This window comes from Cenococcum geophilum (genome assembly GCF_001692895.1).
Source record: "Cenococcum geophilum 1.58 unplaced genomic scaffold K441scaffold_1, whole genome shotgun sequence".
NCBI lineage: Eukaryota > Fungi > Ascomycota > Dothideomycetes > Gloniales > Gloniaceae > Cenococcum > Cenococcum geophilum.
Window position 1 is genome coordinate 4,655,978 of NW_027137559.1, and position 23,033 is coordinate 4,679,010.

Consider the following 23,033-nt stretch of genomic DNA (forward strand, 5'->3'; position numbering starts at 1 on the left):
AAACTCAAATCCAACCACCACAGCACCCTTCGTAAACCACCCCTCCTCTCCATACAACCCTCAATCCTCCCAGTGCTCACATCCTCCGACCCTCCCTCCTCCATATCTTCTCTACAATGGCAGAAGAGCAACCGGCCTCCGTCCGTGAAGGCGCCTCGACCCCTCCCCCTCCCACCGGCACAGCCGAAGACCGCAAAGCGGCCGCGGCGCTGTCCTCCCTCGACGCGCACGACGATGACAGTGGTGCAGCGAAGAGCGGCGCCGATTCCGAGGCGCTGGGTCAGGCGATGGAGAAGCTGAATGTGGGAGGACCGAAGAAAGAGGAGCAGAAGGCTGTGCCGAGACGCGCTGTCAAGGTGGATCCTGCGGACGTGAACATGCTGGTGAGTTACAGGGTTTTACTTTGGGAGAGAGGGTAGCAGAATCGAAGAAAAGCTTGGGGTTGCTAATTTAAGAGAGCTCTACTGATTTGTGGTCGGGGCAGGTTGAGCAATTGGAGCTTTCGAAGGTCAAAGCAACGGAGCTGCTGAAAGCGCATGATGGGAATGCCGTGAAAGCCATGTCTGCTTTCATCACGACTTCGGCATAGATATTGTACAGTCTGGGAGAAAGAGGAGGATGGAGGATCAGGCGCCAGAGGATAATTGTTAAAATACGTGTTTGAGTTTGGCCAGACTGACACTATTAACACTAATACAATCAATACAATCAACGCCGACCAGACCCTCTCCATATACATCCAGAAGCAGAAAGTTTCAATAACCAAACACCAACCGCCCAGATACTCCTCCAATTTGTGTCATCTCAAGACGCCATTCAGCCGGGTATCATTCCACAGCCCGAACTCCATTGAATAAAATCCTGGTGTCGCTATATCTATCTTGGAGATATGGCGTCGACTTCTTCGCCATTCTCCAAGTTTCACTTTACCTACCTACCACGCTCCTTTAACTCTCTTCAACGGACTCCCGACCCTTGGCGCAAACTCCTCACTCCGCCTCTTCGCTGCCATTAGGCGCTGCTTGAATGGCGTTGGGGCACCCAGCACCTCAAACATGGGCGCCTGGCTCTGCTTAGGTGGGCATGTCTTTTGCACTAACTCGCTAGGATGCAAATAGTATGGCGTGCCAGGAGAATTGGACGCCGAGTTAGTGGGGACCACGTTCTCTTTATCCTCATCATCAATGTTGGTATTCAGGAACATTGGGTCGTTGAGAGGTGTAGTGCCGGCCGGCTTAATCACGATATTGCAGCCGGGTGTTGTGCAATCCGCTGCCTTAGACGGGGTACGAGAGGGGGTGCGTGCTGGGAGAGGAGTATTGGCCGCACTGAGGGTGGAGAGGGCTTTAGGCGTCTGGCCGCCAAGGATGTGGGATAGGCTTATCAAGTATCCGGATTCGTCAATGTGTTTGTTATGTTTCTCACAGCTAGAGAAATATATGTCAGTCATCGTTCTCTCATATTTTGTGGCAAATCATTGTCGACGTTGAGATCAGAATGACTTACTCAAGTGCCCACCCGATATTCACACACTTCACCCCTCCATTCGTCGCTACCACCTTCTCTAAAGTCATCCTGTCTCCATCCTTAAATAGAACATGCGTCAAATCCATGTTATTGCTTATCCAATTCTCCACCACTCGCGCACCCAGCTCCTCCAATAGTGGCACGAACAAGCCGCCCGCATCCGTGCCATCAGCCGACCTTACATCGACAAAGAATACAGTTCCAGCAAGAACACCGGGCTCTGCTGCTGGGACAACGGGAGGCTTGGCTTGAGGCGAGAGGTTCTGCCAGCTAACGCTCTTCTTGGGCGAAGTTGAGCTGAGCCTCTTTTCCGGAGAACGGAGGGAGGATTTAACTGGGGATGCGAGACCGGCGGGAAGTTCTGACATAGCAGCCTTAATGGACCATGNCGTAATAACTGCCGTCGGCTCTGCTGGGTCTGCTGGGTCGGTTGGTGTGGTGGGAGTCGTGGGTGCTGGAACTTCAGTGACCGGCTCGGTGACTGTGGATTCTATGATGAAGTCCATAGGCTCAGCGGCTGGCTCCATGGTGCATGGCTCTCCGAACCTGACAGTCTCGTCTTCGCATGCAGGTGTAGGCATCTCCTGTTTAGGGGTAGTTGACGCAGCATTAGGAGACTGCTGTGGTGTTTGTGGCTTTATCTCCACAGGCATCGTGGGCTCCATTACCAGAGACGGCTGTGGTATATCCTCTTCTGGATCCACATAAATGCCCACTGTCTGTACAGGCTGCTCAACTGTAAGATCATGCACGGCGTCCAGCTCCATTGACATTGTTGACTCCTCAGAAATGGGTTCCTCAGCCATGAGCTCCTCAGCGATGGATTGCTGAATGACGAGCTCCTCTGCAAGATGTTCTCCAACAACAGACTCTTTAGTTACAAGTTCCCCAGCCGTAAACTTTTCGGGTATAGATTCCTCGACTATAGACATAGATTCTTCGACTATAGGCATAGATTCTTTGACTATAGACATAGATTCTTCGACTGCAGGCATAGATTCCTCGACTGCAGGCATAGACTCCTCGACTGCAGGCATAGATTCCTCGACTGCGGGCATAGACTCCTCGGTTGTAGGCATAGATTCCTCGATTGTAGGCATATATCCCTCGACTACGGGCTCATCAGCTAGCGGCTCCTCAGCTACGGAGTTCTCTACTACAATCTCCTGCGAAGGCTCTTGAGCAGGCGTCGTAGACTCCAGAACCGGGGACTGCGGAGGCGTGTTGTGTTCATCTTCCTCCATAACAACATCCTGAAATGGAGCTGCTCTGGGAGTTCTTGCTGGTGTTCTCGCCGGGGTCTTGAGTCTCATCGGCGATGCCTGGATAAGAGAAGTAGAAAATGGGTTCGGCATATTAAGACTCGATCCAAAAAGTGCGGGCGCAGCTTTCGCAGGAGTTTCGATCCGTATCTTGCGAGGAGAAGCTTTGAGAGATGCCTTCTCTTCTTCAGCGAAGGAACTGGGCTTGACAGGAGAGCCTACTATGGACCTAGAGAGTGAGAAGGCAGGAGCCTTGCGGGCAGAACCTTGGAGTATAGAACTCCTGAATTGGGTCTCCTCGCTGGCCCCAGCACGGTCAGTGCGAAATTTTGATGGTGAGACAGGAGGAAGTTTCAGTGGAGAAGCTGCTGGTGCTTTGCGAGGGGAAGCTGAGAGCAGGGAGGCCTTCAGGTTCTGACTCTCTGCGTGTGGAACTAGGCTTGATGTCTTGAATGGCGAGGCCTCTCCTGGCTTCTCCGAGGAGAGGTTGATAGCTGGAAAATCTGAGTTGATGCTCTTAACTGGCGAGAGGCAGCCCAGTCTTAATGCCGGAGCCTTGAGAGGTGATNCATGTGCTATGAATGGGTCCTCGAGGATCTCCTGGTTCGTAGGCCTAGCGGGAGATGTCGCTGGGGTAGGTTGCGCTGGTTTGATTGGAATCTTCGAGAGTTTAGGAGGGCTCGGAGCTGGCTCTTCCTGAGCTGGCTGTTTTACGGTGGCTTTGGTAGCAGCAGCCGTGTTCCGAGTCCGTCGTTTCGCAGCGGCTGCGCCTGATGTGACGATCCCAATCTCATTACTCTTTTTCTCCATCTTCTGTACCGTTGTGCGAGTTTTAGCTGGCGCTTTTGTTGCAGCCTTTTCTGGGGCTTTTGCCGGTGCCTTCGTGACAGCCTTAGCCCTCGCAGTAGCTCTCTTTGCTGGTATTAGTTTTGGCTTCTCTACGATCTCTTCGATGGCAGGCTCGACCTCTGATTCTGGGGCTTTGGCAGCCGCTTTGGTTCTTGTAGCTGTCCTCCTCTTCGGCGCTGGTACCGCCTCCTCGGGAGCCTCCTCGACTATTGGCTCTGGTTCAGGCTCTGGGGCTTTCGCTGCAGCTTTTGACCTTGTTGTCTTTCGTGTGGTTCCAGGTTTGGCCTTTGTAGCGGCCGCCGCCTTTGCTTTCGGCTTTACCTCTTCAACAGGTTCCTTCTTCCTTCCGCGTTTTGCGGGCGCCTTTAGCATATTCTCCGCTGGCGGAGGATTGGTGTCGTCGGTGTTGCCGGCTCGTTGTGCGCGTGTGAGGACCATGGTGGAGAAAGCAACTAGATTGCATAGAACAAGTGGTTAGTATAATGTAAAGATAGCAAGTGCAGTTGTTGAGGAAATCGTGGTGGCCTATGCAGAGGGCGTTTATTTGTGATTTGAGTTTTACGTCACGTGGATGGCGCGTTGCGACGGGCAACACATTCCCGAAGTTCCTAATGCGGAAAACCAACTCAAAAGAGTTAGCCGTGTCCATCAACGCCACATTTGATTGATGCATCTTGTACATCCCCGTTTGCGTCCACTCATTCGCCGCCCTGTCCTTGGGTAATGATTTCTATGTACAACCCAACCACGCTATCAATGACTACATGAAATACAGATGGAATGAAGCTCAACCATAACATTTGCAGGTTATACAGCTCCTTGAGACATAATAACATTCAAACCAAAAGAAAGTCGTGCAATCAACCCCGGTTATCCTTTCCCTTACCTTTCCAACCAGATTCGTCTGAATCCTCTCATTGTCCATGTCGCCGCTATCCCATTCACCACCGCGTAGCAACCTCACAAACTCGCCTCGCTTCTGTCTCAACTCCTCAAACCCGCCTGCTTCTATCACCCTACCCTACTCCAACATAATAATGTGCTCCGCAATCGCCATCATCTCCCTCGCATGTGTAATGATGACGACTGTCATACCTCTCTGCCCTCTTCCGCTTCCGGAACCACTCCCGCCGAATGTGCTACTGCTCATCGCTTCAGTCTCGTGGAGACCCGTAGCAACTAATCTGCGTATGGATTTCCTGATGATAGCCGCGGATTCGACATCTAGGGCGCTGGTTGCCTCGTCAAGCACTAGCACATTTGGTTTCCGCACCAAAGCTCGCGCAATGGCTATTCGCTGGGCTTGACCGCCAGATATCCCCATTCCGCCTTCTCCAATGACGGTGCTATATCCATCGGGAAGACTTTCGATGAACTCGTCGATCCCTGCGGCAGCGGCAGCGGAGCGGATGCTTGATTGTGACGCATAAGGCGAAGAAGAGTGTAGAGCATAAGCAATGTTCTCGGCAATTGTGCCTAGGAATAGCGTTGGCGTTTGTGAGACGATAGCAATGAGAGAACGTAAGGCAGGCGTGTGAATTCGTTTGATATCGCGGCCTGAAAGCGTGATCCCAGGTATTCTGGATGGGTTGGTGTTTTTCAGGTCCGTTGTGTACAGGTTCAGCAGAAGTGAGGCAATCGTTGATTTTCCGGACCCAGATGCACCCACAATAGCGATGCAGCTGCCAGCAGGAATATTTATATTGACATTCCTCAAGACCATTTGATCCGGTCGAGCGGGATAAGTAAAACTCAAATTGTGCAGCGCAATGTTCCCAATAGGAGGAATGCGAACGGTGCCAGTATGTTCATGAGAGGTCTGTGGGAGGGCTGACAGGCGCAGGAATCGAGTTGCTGCATCCTTTGCAGCCCCCATTTGGGGGATTAGTGCATTGATAGAATTCGCGTAGGATGCGCTCAGGAGGAGCAGAGCAAAGGTTTGGACAACATGCGTAGTGTTGAAATCGCCCGATGACACCACAATTGCACCGTACCAAAATAAGAAGGCTGTGGCAAATAAAATGGCGGAATTGGTCAGACCAAAAAATATAGCAGAATAGAATGCCCTTTTCAGTCCTATTTTGAGTGCGTTTGAGGTTGCGTCGATATACTTTTTATAGAATGATTCCTCCAGTGTCAGGGATCTAACAGTCCTGATATTAGTGAAAGTTTCATGGAGAATTTGTCGACCTGAATCGAAGTTCCTTACTACCATCGTAATACTGTCTGACGACCTAGATCGTCTATACGAACTATGTCTCAGTTGTCTCGTATCTTGAGCTCGTATGTCTCATCGAACGTCTCATTACCTGTTTCTCTTAACTATGACCTACTACATGACGACGTCGTCGTCATTGTATTTGGGACATACCTAATGTATATAAGAGAGCTTCTAGAGCCCTCTTTAATAAAACAGAGTTCTTATTCCTGATCGTCCGTTCAACAGAATTGCGCCGACTTTTTCATCTCCATCGTTCGAGTATCCTTCCCACTTCCCACTGACGGCTTTGTAGCTGGTAGTTATGACGTACATAATTGGTGTAATCGCAAGAGCTACAAGGGTAAGTGTCGACCTGAATCGAATTCCCTTACCACCATCGTACTACTGTGTGAAGACCTAGATCGTCTATACGAACTCTGTCTTAGTTGTCTCTCAGCTTATGACTAAATGTCTCCTCGAATGTCTCATTACCTATTTCTATTACCTATTTTGACTCAGTTGTCTAGACCTACCTGATGTATATAAAGAGCTTCTAGAGCTCTCTTTAATAGACAGAGCTCTCATTCCTGATCGTCCGTTCAACAGTAAGCTTCCAACAGCTTATCAGGCTCCAAACAAGTGCTATAGCCATCATGAAGACCACAACAAAAATGACTCCGGTAAAACGTCCAAGGATATTCCTTGTCTCTTTAGCAAAATGGTCGAGACATTCCGCAAGTCGAGAGACGCCATTCTGTTCTTTGTCAAAGAACTCTCGCGGCTGATCGAGCAATTGCTTCATGGCTTCCATTTTCATATTGTTGATCCATATCTGAGCGCAATACTCTAGAAGGAAGTGAAAAAGGTATGATGATATTCCATCAATGGCAGCAGTGATGGCAATAACTATATAACCATAATCAGCTCCATGATTCCGATTATTATATAATTAAAGAAAGTGATTCTGATTTGGTTATATAGTTATATTGATTACGTCTTTTAGGCACGGGCCTCCACGTGATGTTATCTACACGTGAGTTATCACGTGTAGATAACACACTTGCCCTAGAGCTTACCCAGAGCTCCCCCCTAAAGCTCTACCTCTCCCTCTTTTTATTTCCGCAGTTGATTATATAGTTATATCTACGTAACATAATCAGCAGGTGCGATTATGATTAGGTTGGTTATGTTCCTATATAATACAACATAATCGTAACTAACTAACCGATTATTGCCATCACTGAATGGCAGCAATGCCATACGACGTTGATTTGGAGGTATATAAAATGTGGACAAGAGCTTAGAAAAGACAAATGAGAACACGGGCGTGGCACTGGCATGGATGCATGCTGCAAAAAACGCAACAACCAACAGTATTCGAGACATCCAGTCAAGCTTTGGCCAGACTGTGGAGAGAATCGCAGTCATGGGTAGAGCTACCACAGCTTCTGGCTTCTGTTTTCTCCGTTTCCGCCGAGAGCGACGTTTGGTTCTTAATTCAGTCGAGTAGTCGGAGGAATGAATGAAGCTCAATGGTCTGGGCCGTCTTACATTTGGGGAAGATAATTGACTTCGGGTTGCTGTTTTTCCATATCTTAACATGACTTCTGGGGTTGCCTCAATAGGACTACCAATCCCTTGCTCCCGATGGGAAAGCTACATGAGGCACTATGGAGTTTCGCTGTGAAGGTTTACCTAGATGTATGGAGAAAACAGTGCGCCGAGTTGGCAAGTCCAGTTCTTCACGCTCTTCGAGATGCATATCCAATGGGTCAAGGAGGCTAGGAGAATACCGAGAAGTCGCATCCCATGATTCGCTAGAGCTTCTAGGATCCGCATAGAGTGACAACAGATCATTCGGGGAATTACCCTCCGATTCGTCGACTTCGGCCACGCCGTCCACCTGAGAACTTAGAAACGTTTCAAACGGTGAACCCGTGTTACTTTGCATAGACTTTCGATAGCCTTCTTGGACAACTTGAGACTTCTCAAGTACGTACACATAATCCTCTGGTAATATTTGGGACATGTCATGAGTAATGACGATTGTAGTCTTTCCACGGCGCCAGACTCGAATGGCATCAAGAAGTAAAGATCTAGTGATGTAATCGAGAGCACTGGCTGACTCGTCAAGGATGAGAACTGGCGTGTTCCGAAGCCTGGCTCGCGCTAATGCTAGCCGCTGTCTCTGACCACCGCTCATTGCATTGCCTTTCGAGCCGACCATTGTATTAAAGCCATCAGGCATATCGTTGATCATTTGCTGAAGCAGAGCAAATTTGGGTAGCTTCTTTGACTTCTTTGACTGTCACATTTCCTGATTTCTGTTTTACCATGGCGATGTTCTGGAATATTGTGTCATCAAAAAGTACACAGTGCTGCTCCACGAGCGTAATATTTTCTCGAAGCCAGTGGATATCGAGAGTGTGTAGGGGGTATCCATCGAGGCGGATTTCGCCTTCTGATGGCCTATAGAATCGTAGGAGAAGTTGGCCAAGTGTGCTTTTGCCTGACCCACTCTTTCCGACAACAAAGGTAGTCTCACCAGTAGGAAAAAATATCGTTGCGTCGCATAAAGCTAGTTGGCTTGGACGAGTAGGATACGCAAACGATACCTTAATAATGTAAGCACGCATGAAAATTATACTAACTACCCTGGGGTACTCACATTCTTCATTTCAATATCGCCTGGGCAATGACGAGGTCTATGTCCACTGATGAGGCCCAGACAATTTCCTTCCTCTTGCATTTCTGTCATGACAACACTTAATTTAGCGCCTGCAATCCTCCCTTTCTCAAGGACTATAATCTGAGGAAGAAACCCGGTGATGGATTGAACTGCCATAAGTGCTGCCCAGAACGTTGTCATGACCTGACCTGGATTTTTCTTTCCGGAATCAACAAGCGAACCTCCATACCAGAATCCTTGTACAAACACCCCAAGCGTTGCGAGTTGCATGAAACCCATCTGAAGAGATTGGAGATTTGCTCGTCGGATATAGTATTTTGCGGCGCCTTTGATTGCCCTACAGTATCTCCAAAGTCCCGAATCCTGGCCGTTGAAACTCTTTACCATCTCTATACTCTGAAAAGCGTTGGTTACATACTTCAACGCCTCCTGTAGTTTCTCTCCTTGTTTGTGTACATTTGGCTCCATGCGAGTGGATAAGAAGGCCATAAAGAGGTAGACAATCGGCATAGTGCATATTATGACCAGTGTAAGGTTCCAGGAAAAATATAAGGCAAGTATGAGGGAGCCGAGCCCAGTTACAAGACATTGGAAGACCTCTCCCACAGGATGTGACATGGCTAGCTGAAGCTCGCGAATTTGCCTGAGATCGTTAACAAAGATGATTTCTAGCTGGACATCAATCAAACAGCACACATTTGAATCCGAGGTAAAAAGGCTCCCACACCGTTCCTCCTTATATCGTACCATATAATGTCTTTTGAAAGCAGGTTATTGAAAATCTTGTCTCTGGCGCTTCTGGCTTGTAATTCCCCAAACACCAACCAGAACATGAAGCACAGCGCATTAGAGAACCAGCTCCCAGCACCAAGTACCGTCATGTAGACACAATACCTGGATACGTTTGCCAGTAAAGCAGGACCAGAGATTCTGCCTGACCCACAGTTCGCGAATTGATTGAATATTAAGCCGAATAAAGTGACTGCCCGGGAATGATGAGACCAGCAATCACAGCGAAGAATATGGCACCTGAGAGGACCCCAAGATGTTTCTTGCTTGTGAAAGTGAAGAGCGCTTTCAACCCAGCTTGACGAATATAGTTGCGTTCATCTTGACCTAGCTCTTTGCCTAGCCTTAAAACGCTATCTACCGCCGGTTTGTCTTCATCGTCGTCCGGAAGATGGCGTAACATAGGATTGTTCGGAGATTGGAATGCGATCCATGAAGCAAATGTGCTATGGCAGGTGTGGCTTTAAGGTGGGGTTGGCAGATAGGATTGGCAGAAATTAATTGGAAAGGCTAGATGAAAGGCGGTGAGGTTGTCCTAAAGCAAGGCGCAAGCATTGTTGCTTTGATATTGTTCTTTACCACCGCCCCCGGCTTTCTTCACCAACGACCAGTCGCCCGTTCATAACGTTACCCCAGCAAGCTCAGACGTGATTCTGTTGGTGCGGATTTTCAATCGGTCCGCAAGCCGACCAACTACGTTTGTGCGAAACCAACAGAATCACGTCACTCGGCGCTATCCAATGTCCCAGTTACGCTCTCACCATCTCCACGTATGTATGCACAGCATCTCTTCAATTCCGGTGGTTAGCACAGCCACTCCCACACGGCCTTTTGTAGGGGAAATTTTGGTATTTTTGTTGTTTAGGGGAAAGTTGACAAAACACGCTAACCACGGGATGCGCCAGGATGCTATATGTATATTCCGCCATCTCAACAACCCTATGGCCGGAGCGGGTCGGCCACCCTCCCTGCTAGCGTGATTAAAGTATTTGTCCGCTTCTGATAAGACCCAAGCATAGCAAATCTTTAAGCTTAAAGGTAGTTCTATTATGAGTCATCTTGTTACCAATTTAGAGGATTCTTGTCAGACGCTAAATGTGGCTTAGTTCAGGAGTTTTATAGGGGGGGTCCCCCCCCTACCTATAACTTATATATAGTCTCTTCTCTTTATAGATTAATCTTTATACAAGTTCTGACAATTCTTAAAGCTTCGCCGTAGCAAATTACCTAACTATATATTTACACTTACTACCAGACCCCTCTATAAAATAGAGATATAATAGAAATATAAAATAATTAGTTAGTTCCCTCTATGTAAACACTCTAAGTTCTTAAAATTCGTCGAGCTCAACGTTGCATATCCATACCTTTCCAGATCCAACGCCGACGCCGATCGTCTTCCCTGACACGGCCGAACATGACGGCCGATACTCTGAAGGTAGCCATACTAAGTTCTCTGAATTATATGTTATCCATGCTCCATCTGGACTTAAAGCCCTACCTTGATATTGAGAATCTTGAAGATCCGTAATACTCGATGTTATATTTAAAGCTGATAATGGATCAATAGCGATAGTACCAATTTCAGTGTGAAGACACGAGCTAGTGGTATCGAATGATATCCTAAAGAGTACCTTGTTAATACTAACCGTCTGTAGGCACTCGCCACTGCTCGCATCCCAAATCTTGACCGTCCAATCGTATGACGCCGACGCGAGCCGTGCCGAGTCGTGTGAGAAGGTGACTGGGCAGACCGAAGAGCTATGGCCCTTAAGCGTCTGCAGGCACTTGCCACTGCTCGCATCCCAAATCTTAACCGTCCAGTCGGCCGACGCAGATGCGAGCCGTGCCGAGTCGTGTGAGAAGGCGACTGAGTTGACCGAATTATTATGGCCCTGATGCGTCTGCAGGCACTCGCCACTGCTTACATCCCAGATCTTAACCGTCGTATCATCCGACGCCGACGCGAGCCGTGCCGAGTCATGTGAGAAGGCGACTGAGTTAACCGATCCGCTATGGCCCTTAAGCGTCTGCAGGCACTCGCCACTGCTTACATCCCAGATCTTAACCATCTTATCGGACGACGCCGACGCGAGCCGTGCCGAGTTATGTGAGAAGGTGACCGAGTAGACCGAAGAGCTATGGCCCTCGAGCATCTGCAGGCACTCGCCACTGCTCGCATCCCAGATCTTAACCGTCTTATCGGGCGACGCCGACGCGAGCCGTGCCGAGTCATGTGAGAAGGCGACTGAGTAGACCGAAGAGCTATGCCCTTAAGCGTCTGCAGGCACTCGCCCACTGCTCGCATCCCAAATCTTAACCGTGTTATCGGACGACGCCGACGCGAGCCGTGCCGAGTCATGTGAGAAGGCGACCGACCAGACCGAATAGCTATGGCCCTCGAGCGTCTGCAGGCACTCGCCACTGCTCGCATTCCAAATCTTGACCGTCCAGTCGTATGACGCCGACGCGAGCCGTGCCGAGTCATGTGAGAAGGCGACTGAGTTGACCGATCCGCTATGGCCCTTAAGCGTCTGCAGGCACTCGCCACTGCTCGCATCCCAGATCTTGATCGTGTTATTGGATAAGGCCGACGCGAGCCATACCGAGTCATGTGAGAAGGCGACCGACCAGACCCAATCGCTATGGCACTTGAGCGTCTGTAGGCACTCGCCACTGCTCGCATCCCAGATCTTAACCGCCTCATCGGACGACGCCGACGCGAGTCGTGCCGAGTCATGTGAGAAGGCGACCGAATGGACCGAAGAGCTATGGCTCTCAAGCGTCTGCAGGCACTTGCCACTGCTCGCATCCCAAATCTTGACCGTCCAGTCGTATGACGCCGACGCAAGCCGTGCCGAGTCGTGTGAGAAGGCGACTGAGCAGACTGAAGAGCTATGGCCCTCGAGCGTCTGTAGGCACTCGCCACTGCTCGCATCCCAAATCTTGACCGTGTTATCGGACGACGCCGACGCGAGCCGTGCCGAGTCACGTGAGAAGGCGACTGACTGGACCGAATTGCTATGGCCCTCAAGCGTCTGTAGGCAGGCACTCCATTTATCTCCTATAGCCGGCTTTATCGTGATCCACTTCGGTTCTTCCTCTTTAAAAAGACACCTTATTAGGCTGCGGGCTGGACTAAACACGAGTGCGGACGTATATGCCTGAAGAGGACATTTCTCTATTTCCCATTTGTGATACATAATAAATCGACGCGCATCTCGAACTAGTTTAATTAATGCAAATGCATTTTCTCTTTCCTAGGTTATGTTAGCATGTGTTATATATAGATAGCATCGCTGATCTAAGGATTACCTGGATTAAAGCCTCAAGTTTCGTCATTGAAACTATCCCCTCCGACATACTCTTGCAAAGACTAAGAGCCTCAAGCCAGTAAAGATACTGCCTTTTAAGGAAGACATAGACGGCGCCATTATCCTGTAAATCGTCATCCCGTCTCGTGCTCTTGCCGGAAACCGAGTCATAGAGGTGGTTAACCCAGTGGACACACGAGTACCGTGTCGTCCCTAGCGGGTCTTGGCCCGGCACTTGGACCTGGTCGATCGGAAAACCTGGCGCGATTAAACGGTACATGTCGCGTTGCAGTGTACTAGACATAAGCTCCAGCGATCGAAAGAAGATGTCATGATGGGTTTTTCCCTGGGATGGAAAGATTGTAGCTCTCGCCTCGTCGCTTAAGTAGTCCTTAGCTGATTGATGGATGAGGTAGACTTGATTATCTCGGACGGTAAGGAACGAACCGCACATAGCCACGATCTTTCTTACGTTTTTCGTCAATGCCGAAATCTGGCCTGGTAATTTGCACAAGCTGCCTATCTCAGCTAAGTAAAGTGGACGATATGCGACGGTGGCAATAGAAAGTATGAGCCGGCAAACCTCCGAGTTTCTCTTCGTAAGCTGTTGGATCTGATTCACCATGCGATTGTACAGCTGGTGTAGCTCCGTTGGCACTTCTTCCACCACCTGTAAAGGATCCCAGCTCTCGGGCCTCTTAAGCTCCTGGACCACGAGGGCAACCCAGAGGAATGTGCCATTCGCCTTCCGGCGCAGGATGTCTCGTACTCGATGTCTTAGGCCGTCGTCTTGAAGTGACTCGAAACGGGACAGCTTATCGTCGATGTATACGTCAACGGCGCGAGATACCTGCTCCGCATTTTCCTTCAGCTCGAGACTCAGCCTCGTCTGCTCGTCGGCAGACCTCAGTTTCTGCTCGATGTGGAGCTCGTTCCGACTTGACAAGAGCCATTTTACGCGGGCCGATGATGAGGAGGTATAGACGATAAAGTCTAAGAGCTTCGGCAAGTCAGTAACGCATTCATCAAGGGCGTCGATAACCAGGTATGTCGTCTTCAGGTTCGTGTCTTGCAGTATGTTCTTGAAGATGTCCGACAGGGCGACCCAAGAATTTGCGTCTTCAAAGAGGGATTTACCTGCCTGATCGTGCTTCTTCCGTATATGCGAGATAAGCGATGGCTGCTGATCGACAAGTAAGTACACCAGACCTCGCAGCACGGCCGTGGCGTTGTTAATTCGCGAGTCGGTGGCCTGGCAGAAGAAGTAGGACAGAAGATCCGTCTTGGCCATCAACTTCTTCAGCTCGTTGACAATGCCGCAGAGAAGCATCGTCTTACCCTTGCCGGGATCTCCCTTGATCCATAGCAATCGGCTCTGCTGGTCGTCGCGCCATTGTTGGAAGTCGGAGTTTTCGAGGATCCAGTGATACGAGTCCTCCAGCAGGCCGCCCTTGGTTTCCTCAATACGCATCTTGTCATCGCGGGGATCGGTAAGGCGTAAGTGTTGGACGCATTCCTTATCTTCTTTCTCCATTTGAACTGAAGGTTGGATCTCCTTCTGAAGCCGAGCAAACGCTTTTTTCCGTCCCTCACCGTATAGGAGCGGCATGTGGATGTCGAAAATGCCTAGCAGACAATATGCCGCGTCCTCTTCGCGTTTTGTCTCTCGTCTTGCAGCCCATGACATGCGCTCGTCCACAGGAGGGTAAGATATGGAGTTTCCTCGAAGGACTTGGATGGCGATTCCCGTTATCTCGTGGAGAGTTTGTTCCAGCGATTGCTTGTCGCCGAGCTGAGTTTCCTCTTTAGAGAAGAACTCAACGGATGCTGGAGCGATAAGCTCTTGAAGCGTCCAGCCACGAGTAAACCATCTGCTTTTCTTGAATGCCGGTTTCCATCTCCGGGAGAATTCGTTGTCTCCATCGGAAGTGCTGACTGAAACATCGGACAGATATACGTAACATTTCGCCGCATCCTGGTACCATCGAAACATAGAGTTAATGGCTTCTGAAAGCTCCGCGCTGCTTGATTTGTCGATGCAGCATGTATCCACCCAGAAGTATTGGAGGTCGTCTTTCGCAGCTTGCTTTCCGCAGAAGCAGATCTTGCGATAGCCAGCCTTGGTTTTGCCTGTACCGTCTATTAGATCCCTAAAAGTAACCTCCTCCTCGTCCGCTCCCCAAGTGTGGGAAAGAACACCATAGCGTGAAATGTTGTTGCCTACACGATCGACCAGGCTGAAGTTGCCGTCGTCTTCAATTCGCAAGAGTCGCATAAGGGGGGATTGTCCAAGAGCTCTGGCAAAGGAAGTTATGAGAAAAGATACTGGCAAGACATGTACGGTCCGAAAAATCAATGGACTGCGACTGTGCTAGCTGGTGAATTCATGGAAGAGTAATGGATAATAGCGGGGCAGGAGGCAGTGCAAAGTGGCTGAACTCCCACATGTGGATGAGTAAGCGAGCTTGAAGTGATCGAATAGCAAATAATTTAACACTTGATGCCGCCACCGCTAGCAGGGAGGACGGCCGACCCGCTCCGGCCATAGGGTTGTTGAGGTGGAGAAAAGATGGGGAGAGGCCAGACTTGCGGGTAACAGGCTTGACAGCCCTGTTAAACAGCCAGCCTATCAGCTGACAGTATCAAGATATTATCAGAACAGGGTCTGACAGCCTAAGCCATAAAAGGAAATTTTAATTTATTATTATCTTAAAACCCTCTACCAGCTACTATACGATAAAGAAACTATAAAGGGATACCCAGAATTCCTTAATCAGCCCTTACCTCAGTAAGCTTAGACCATAGAATTAATTAGCGGATATCGCTAACCTTTTTTATTAAAAAGTTAATTCTATGGTCTAAGAGACTTTCGCGAGGTTTATCAAACAATGCGACTTATTTTATATGTAGAGTAGTCACCTTCTTTAACAAAATTAATCTATACCCCTACAACAGCTATTATCTCAGAAATACCGTTAAATTAATCCGCAGAAGCAGCTCTATAATCGATAAGTATATCTACTCCGTACGCCTCCACGATATCTAGTGGAAAGCGCCGCCGAATGGGCGATTCGCCTACTCAGGGTCTGCACGAAGCTCTGCACGAAGCTTTGCACGAAGCTTTGCACAAAGCTCTGCGTACGGAGACTCTGCACAAAGCTCTGCACGAAGTTCTGCACGAAGCTCTGCACGAAGCTCTGCACGAAGCTCTGCGTACGGAGGCTCTGCACAAAGCTCTGCGTACCGAAGCTTTGCGCGAAGCTCTGCACGAAGCTCCGCACAAAGCTCTGCGTACGGAGACTCTGCACGAAGCTCTGTATACGGAGGCTCTGCACGACGGCTCTGCACGACGGCTCTGCACGACGGCTCTGCATACGGCGGTTCTGCGTACGACGGCTCTACTACGGAGGCTCTATATAAAAGCTTTTTGCAGAGCTTCGTGCAGAGCTTCGTGCAGAGCTTCGTGTAGAGCTTCGTGTAGAGCTTCGTGCAGAGCCACGTGCAGGCGTGCAGACGTGTAGCTGTGCAGACGTGCAGACGTTCGTACGGGCGATTAATTGCAGAGACGTTTGTAGAGACGATTGTATGGGCAATTGATCGATTTAATTGTATGGGCGTTTGTACGGGCGATTGTACAGGCAATTATAGAACCTTCCTAGTATATTAGTGCTGCGTATTAGTAGAGCTTTAGAGCTCTATATAGGTAGCAAAACGCTAATAGCGATGCTAACGATAGAGCTAATGACTATGATTTGTAATTGCTACTATCAACAACGCCACTTAGTTAGTATTTGGTAATGGGAATTAATAATAGGGCTTCGAGCAGAGCTTTAAGCAGAGCTTTGTGCGGAGCTTTAAGCGGAGCTTCGTACGGAGCTTCGTGCAGAGCTTTATATAGAGCTTTGGTAGAGCTTTATGCAGAGCTCTATGCAGGTCTCCCTAAGCTTTATTCCGTAGAGCTCTCGCAAAGCTCCACAGCTCTACGCAGAGGGCTGGTGGCGTAGGCGTAAGCGTTCAGCGTTGGTGTTTACTGCGCGGCTTGGCGGTGCAGAGGTAGAATTGGGGCCTCTACGGCGACGAATTCCTCTTAACGTTACGCACGTATAAGGAGCTAAAGATCTCATAGCTTTATAGAGGAGGCTTTTCTCTATAATTTGGTGTAATTTTTATGTCGATAGGTATTGTAGGAGGGTAGATTAATTTTTAGATTGCCAAGCCTTGTTATGACAGCTGTCTGACAGACAGCCCTGTCAGCTGACACCCTGTCTGTTTGACAGGTTTGACAGGATATTCTGTCAGCCGCAAGTCTGGGGAGAGGCTTAGCCACCGGGCACGTCCCTTGCAACATCGGCTTCGCCCTACTTAAATTTTCGGCGCACGGTCTTTCCTGAAGCTCTCGGCTTTTGTCTATACCGCACCTAGGCTAGTATCTAGTTCCCTATATTCCAGCTAAGGCCCTTCCTAGATTACTCCAGCTTTAAAACTTATAGTAATGTATCTTTTAAGGCTGCCTCGCCACCGGAGACGGGTTGGCACCCTCCCTGCTAGCGCCGGTACTGTATAACGTTAAAGTGAGTTATTACTTTGGCGTGTAGTTTAGCCGCGCACGCTCTAGTATTGCTTGACGTAGTTAGGAAAGTGTTGCCGCTATCTGGTAACTCTTGTATACCTTACTTTCTAGAAACCTCGTGGAAGACACCAGAATCCGAGTGGCGAATACGACAACTATATAGGCACATGTTCCCCTTAACCTCTATAAAATAGAGGTGTAAAGAAAATAATATATTATATATATAAGACTATTATAACCTCACTAGCAATCTATACATTTTTCTTAATTATACGGTCTTTAACCCTAGCTTAAATTTGAGGAATGAAATACCCCCTGATAAGTGTCCCAACACGACCATTCCGTTCCAGACAGCTACGCAAGTCGCTCGATAGTCACGAGGAAGCCAAAGAATACTCTCTCCTTCCTCTATTACCCAATCATTTAACACATATAGAGCACGCACCTGCTTTAAAGAATCTGACAATAACTCAAGAGAGCTTACATCCAATACTCCCCTATCCGCCCCAAGGCACTGACCAGAGGTAGAGAATGAAAGAGTCCTAGTTGTCATACCAAGCCTAAGCGTCTGCAGCGGCGCACCCGTGCCGGCGTCCCAGAGCCTGACTGTGTCGTCGTACGAACCCGACGCCACCAGCTTTCCGTCCGGCGAGAATGCTACTGAGTAGACCGAGCTTGAATGGCCCTCAAGCGTCTGTATTAAAGCGCTCCAGTGCCTCTGGACATCTGGTCCTCTTTGTATCCAGCGCGGCGTCCGATCCGCAAACTGTTTTCTGACTATGCTCAGCACTGGGGTGAAAGCGAGCGCACTACAATATATCTGTAAGGGAGCCCGTTCGATTGCTGACCGGTTATGCAGGGCAAATCGCTTCATATCATGAATAAACGCGTATAAACTGGGACACTGGCCCATCTAAATATGGTTTAGCTTAATAATTCTGATGCACCGCAGGTATGCTTACAAGAGCAATCGACTCTAAGGAGGCTATAGCAACGATTCCTTCGGAAACCTTCTGCATCCAGCTCAGCGCCTCAAGCCAATAGAGTAGGTGTACCTGCAGGAACTGATGGACTTGGTCGTCGTCAAATAGCTGAGCACCACTCCTCTCAAGATGCCGGACCCAGTAGAGACATGCGTACTGTACCTCCGGAGGGAGCCGTTCATCCACTCGACTGCCCTCCACATCGGTCGCGAGCACACCCGGAGCGCTCAGGCCACAGATATCTTGCTTGAGAGAGGTCGACATGAGCTGTATGCAGGTATTGGCCAACGCCTGATGCCCTTGCTTCTCGTCTACCCACAACTTTGAATTGCCGCACCTATCTTTGCTAAGAAGGAAGTCGCGAAATGAAGGATGGTGAAGACGAATTGGTCGAGACTGGTCTTCTGGAATGTCGAGGATGGAATGTAGGTCATCTAGTGTTTGGATGATATTTTTTCTACGAACATGAAGTAAGCCAGCCAATGAGAAGGCGGAAAGGGGAGAGAATAGAAGAACAATAGTTCCAGCAGTTTCCCTCAGCGATTTGTACCATTTTTTTCTTTCCTGCCTTTTATAAATGCGAATAGAATTTTCGAGGACTGCGATGTAAATTTTGTTCAGTTGCTCTTCTGGTGCAATCATAGAGTTGTCCACGAAAGAATCATCTGTCGCGGAGTCATCCATAGAGCAGTCATCCGTAGAGGGTTTGTCCTTGAGGATTTTAGACAGTCGATCTGCAGCAAATTTTCTGCCTTCGCGAATAAACCGGCAAGCGGTTGCTGCCCATATAAACAGCCCACTTGCTTCTTGGACCAAACGCTTGATGACATCCTCACCCGGCCAGCTAGTCTCTAGAGAGAATTCCTCTCTGATGAGCCCCAGATTGTATTCGAGGAAAATAGTGATATCATGATCGACAATCGGCGGCGATATGTTGTGGAGGACAAAATCCTGATGTCCAGCCTCTGGCATCTGGTAAAAGCCGTGTCTGATTGGAATTTCAGGTCTGCTCGTTATAAAGATCCGCAGCTGTACCGTCCTCAATGATCGAGCTTCAGCTAGGAGTTGGAGAACCGTCCGAATGTTATTATCATCGTCACACTCATCGAGGGCATCAACGACAAGGATGTATGAGGATTGACAAGAGTTGCCATGTAGTTTCGAAAGGGGCCCAAGGACGAGCTGTCGCCACTGATCGCGGAGAGACTGGGTCGCAATATTGCTATGTTGCGTAATAGCTTCGGAAATGTAGCGTAGTAGAGATAACGACTTCTTTGCGAGTTGCACCGCAATACTTGTTACAAACTTGCCGGCACGACTAACATCGCCGCCACCTCTTGAGAAGAAGAAGCTTGCTGCAAGACGTTCCTGGACATAGTATCTACGGGCGACAGTGCGTGCAATCGTCGACTTGCCCGTGCCAGCCAAGCCGTTCAACCAGAATATGCGCCGCTCATCTGAACTATCAGCCCAAGCAAATACCTCCTGAAGAACGTCGACTCGGGTATCAGGGAGGCAGGTAGGAATGTGTTGAGTGTCGAATGAATTGAATGGGGCATTTTCAGCGTAAGGTAAACGATTCAGCGGGCTATCCGGTCCTAGTTTATCAGTCAGTGTACCGCTTTGCTGCGATCGCTGAAGTACGCCTACCGGAATAATACGCAAGTTCGGCGTTAGCACCTCTGTCGAGCTGCTCCTGAAGCGCCTGATAGATATCTTGAAGAAGTTTCGTCTGCTGGCTTTTTGCATTATTGTTGAACGGACGATCAGGAATGAGAACTCTGTTTATTAAAGAGGGCTCTAGAAGCTCTCTTATATACATCAGGTAGGTCCAAATACAATGACGACGACGTCGTCATGTAGTAGGTCATAGTTAAGAGAAACAGGTAATGAGACGTTCGATGAGACATACGAGCTCAAGATACGAGAAAACTGAGACATAGTTCGTATAGACGATCTAGGTCGTCAGACAGTATTACGATGGTAGTAAGGAACTTCGATTCAGGTCGACAATTATCAACGAGCTGCTCAAGGTGAGATCTGATTTGTTGGGCATTGTATGCATCTGAATCTTGACGAACTGCATTTTCAGCGTCTTGCACATTCTTTAAGTTGCCGTCCCAGTCATCAAGCTTGATGACGTCTCGTAAGGAACCAAGGAACTGATTTCGGTAGTACGAGCAAACACTTCTCATCTGGTATGAGAGAAGCACTTTGTAGAGGTCGACGATTCGTTTCTCTAATTCACGTTTTAATCCCGCAGAGGATCCTTCATTGACCATATTTTCCTTCAGGAGGAGGCTTGACATATTCCAGTACCAGTGCATCCTGGAGATGACGTGAACGATCCCTTCGCGATTGGCTTTTGTCTCAGTTGTAGGATTTTGGAGTACCTCGAGGCAGGTTCAGTACGTAGAGTGGGTGCTTCTAGACGACACATTTACCTGCAGTGCAAAACAAACACCCGTCCAAGCAAGAGCAGCTTGTGGTACCGTCTGTACGGCCAAGTCTATAATATTCTTTGCCGAGAGTATGACGTCTACAACCTCCCCAATACCAAGTTTCACTTTGACCACGCTCTCCGTCTTCTTCAGGCCGGCTTGGACGAGTCGACCCATCTGCAACCTTCGCACCGCTGGGTCTCTCTGCTCAATCACATTTATCTGGAACTCCAATGCTCCAGATTTTGGAGCCTTCTCATTGAGTTCGCGAGACAAGATTTTCTCGTATGCCAGTACTAATGCAGACTCATCGACTTTAAGGTCGTCATAAGCTCGGTCCCAGAGTCGCTGCGCTATGCTTGAGGCATCAGTGGCTACGGTATCGGAAGGGGCTGAATCAGTACAAGTTGCTGCTGGAGCAGTTGGAGCTAATGGAGAAGGAGATGTTGATGAAACAGCAGTTACTGGCTGCTGAACAGTAGTAGCAGCCTGAGCCGTAGGTGACAAGACTCGCTCAGTAGATTGGGATTCGATTTGGGGTATGATATCTGGGGTTTGACCATGTTGAGAGATATCTTGAACCGTCACGATCCGCTCCCTGACACTTTTAGATGGTGTTGTCGTCACGGTGGATAAGGCTGTAGTACTTTGGTGTTGATCACCGTCCTTCCTCCTCTTTAAGTTTTCGGGGTTCGATGCGCTATGATCTTTGCGGAAAAGCTTCAATCTTGACCGAAATGACGATGGAGACATGACCACAGGAGTGGTTGACGCTTAATTCAGGGCTTAGATCAGCAGCACAGCCTTGTTCTGGTACGACAACAAAATCGATTATCCCTTAGTACGTCAGCGTCTAACAAGTAACGTGAGCAACGGGGTTATGACGGTCCATGGGGTTATGACGGTTTTGAACACCAAAATTCTGCCAAATGCTTGTTTGCAGGCAAAATACTAGTAAAAAACATCGCACGGCATAGTCGTCTTATAGAGGTTATATGAAGCCTTATTTTTGTATAATAGACGCTCTATATCGATATTTTTTGGTGTTTTAAGGTGTTAATTGCTACTGTCTGATTACAGCACCTGTTGTACCAACCGCGTGCCTACGCGTTCGGTACAGTAACCACGCGTTTACGCGTTCGGTGCACCAACCACTCGCTTACGCGTCTGGTGCACTTATGAAGCACTAACTAATCAGGGGGAGATGCATTAGTATATAGACCACGTAGTCTGCTTCAATACAAGAGACAGTCACCACCGTCTAAATAAGCATACGATACTATACGTATTTCGTGCCCCTAGACACGACTCACTTATACCATTAAATTGGTACCAACACTAATTAGTGAGCGCGCACAGATCAGGAGATACGCACTTGCTTGGAAGACGTCTAACACTCCACCTTATAAGCCCCTATTTCAGTTAAAGAGAATTAAAGTACTCTAGATTTGGAAGACATCTAACGCTCTATCTTACCTAGAATTACCTTAAATCTACCCTAGTTTTGGAAAATATTTACGCTCCACCTTAATTAGAGATATTAACTACTGTACCAGTAGTTAACGCGACCACGTTAAGAACACAATCACACCAAGAACGCGACCACCACACCCTATTAAAATACCCCGGCCTCCTCTCTAACCCCTTACGGAGACCTCTTACCCTTTTACGAACCGTTACAGACCCGTTAATTACTTTTACGGACCGTTACGGAGACCTTTTACCCTCCTACGAACTACTATGGACTTGTTAAGACCCTACGGAGACCTTCTTACCCTTCTACAAACCGTTACGGGCCCGTTAACCGATTTTACGGACCCTTACAAGACCTCTTCCACCCGCTATATACTATACTACACTATATAGTATGGTAGATATTAGCAAGCAGGTTAATAAAGGTTAAAAGAAGTAGAGACAAGGAGTCGACGTTACGTCTATAGATAACATTAATAACTATATTAAATTTAAAATCCTTAAGTACGAATACTTTAAGCTTATAAACGTCGACCTATGGGAGCAATACTAGGAAGACTTTGCGGACTTTATAAAAGCTATCTTTAAGGAATGCAACCCCACTACTATCCGTAACCTACGGACCCTTTTATATAACTAAGGCGTATAGGTTAAAAGGAACAAACGGGTCACTATTATATGGTCCTTATATAATATAATATATAAGGAGGACCGAACGGAATAAACTAAGGAAGAAATCTTAGATGAGTATAACACTACTAAGGAACTCTTTGCTTCTTCTAAACTTAATATAATTACTAGCCTTATACCTAACCCTCTTAACTAAATTCGTCCTATAAACCTAAGCAGTTTTAGAATTAATCTTACGGGCTAAAGTATACCTAGCACTTAAGTTACAGACCGTAATACCCCCGTAACCCAAACTATGGACTATAA

The 23,033-nt window shown here is 48.3% G+C and overlaps 6 protein-coding genes across 6 annotated transcripts; 1 reads left to right on the top strand and 5 right to left on the bottom strand.

Annotated features, from left to right (window-relative positions):
• Positions 1 to 116: 116 nt before the first annotated feature.
• Positions 117 to 589, top strand: K441DRAFT_532691 (uncharacterized protein; the record flags this gene model as incomplete). Its single annotated transcript, XM_067642247.1, has 2 exons — positions 117 to 383; positions 485 to 589. 2 exons carry the CDS (start codon positions 117 to 119, stop codon positions 587 to 589), a joined length of 372 nt encoding a protein of 123 aa, XP_067510469.1.
• A 345-nt stretch (positions 590 to 934) lies between these two features.
• K441DRAFT_672552 (uncharacterized protein) lies at positions 935 to 4,076 on the bottom strand (the record flags this gene model as incomplete). Its single annotated transcript, XM_067650568.1, has 2 exons — positions 935 to 1,427; positions 1,507 to 4,076. The coding sequence occupies 2 exons, from the start codon at positions 4,074 to 4,076 to the stop codon at positions 935 to 937; spliced, it is 3,063 nt and encodes a 1,020-aa protein (XP_067510470.1).
• Positions 4,077 to 4,659: 583 nt separating this feature from the next.
• Positions 4,660 to 9,719, bottom strand: K441DRAFT_683445 (P-loop containing nucleoside triphosphate hydrolase protein; the record flags this gene model as incomplete). Its single annotated transcript, XM_067651692.1, has 9 exons — positions 4,660 to 5,842; positions 6,083 to 6,191; positions 6,457 to 6,744; positions 7,101 to 7,494; positions 7,742 to 8,101; positions 8,136 to 8,453; positions 8,507 to 9,170; positions 9,224 to 9,509; positions 9,557 to 9,719. The coding sequence occupies 9 exons, from the start codon at positions 9,717 to 9,719 to the stop codon at positions 4,660 to 4,662; spliced, it is 3,765 nt and encodes a 1,254-aa protein (XP_067510471.1).
• Positions 9,720 to 10,647: 928 nt separating this feature from the next.
• K441DRAFT_485688 (uncharacterized protein) lies at positions 10,648 to 11,055 on the bottom strand (the record flags this gene model as incomplete). The annotated part of the gene is made up of 1 exon (XM_067641932.1): positions 10,648 to 11,055. A coding segment is annotated over one exon (408 nt), but the record flags the coding sequence as incomplete, so codon positions are not given.
• A 162-nt stretch (positions 11,056 to 11,217) lies between these two features.
• K441DRAFT_422940 (beta transducin-like protein HET-D2Y) lies at positions 11,218 to 14,905 on the bottom strand (the record flags this gene model as incomplete). Its single annotated transcript, XM_067641559.1, has 3 exons — positions 11,218 to 11,514; positions 11,638 to 12,576; positions 12,632 to 14,905. Coding segments are annotated over 3 exons (3,510 nt in total), but the record flags the coding sequence as incomplete, so codon positions are not given.
• Positions 14,906 to 17,439: 2,534 nt separating this feature from the next.
• Positions 17,440 to 21,466, bottom strand: K441DRAFT_691870 (uncharacterized protein). The gene is made up of 5 exons (XM_067652515.1): positions 20,628 to 21,466; positions 20,265 to 20,576; positions 19,834 to 19,888; positions 18,163 to 19,781; positions 17,440 to 18,113 (listed from the first exon to the last, which is right to left on the bottom strand). The coding sequence occupies exons 1-5, from the start codon at positions 21,375 to 21,377 to the stop codon at positions 17,469 to 17,471; spliced, it is 3,381 nt and encodes a 1,126-aa protein (XP_067510474.1). The 5' UTR covers positions 21,378 to 21,466; the 3' UTR covers positions 17,440 to 17,468.
• Between the last annotated feature and the right edge of the window lie 1,567 nt (positions 21,467 to 23,033).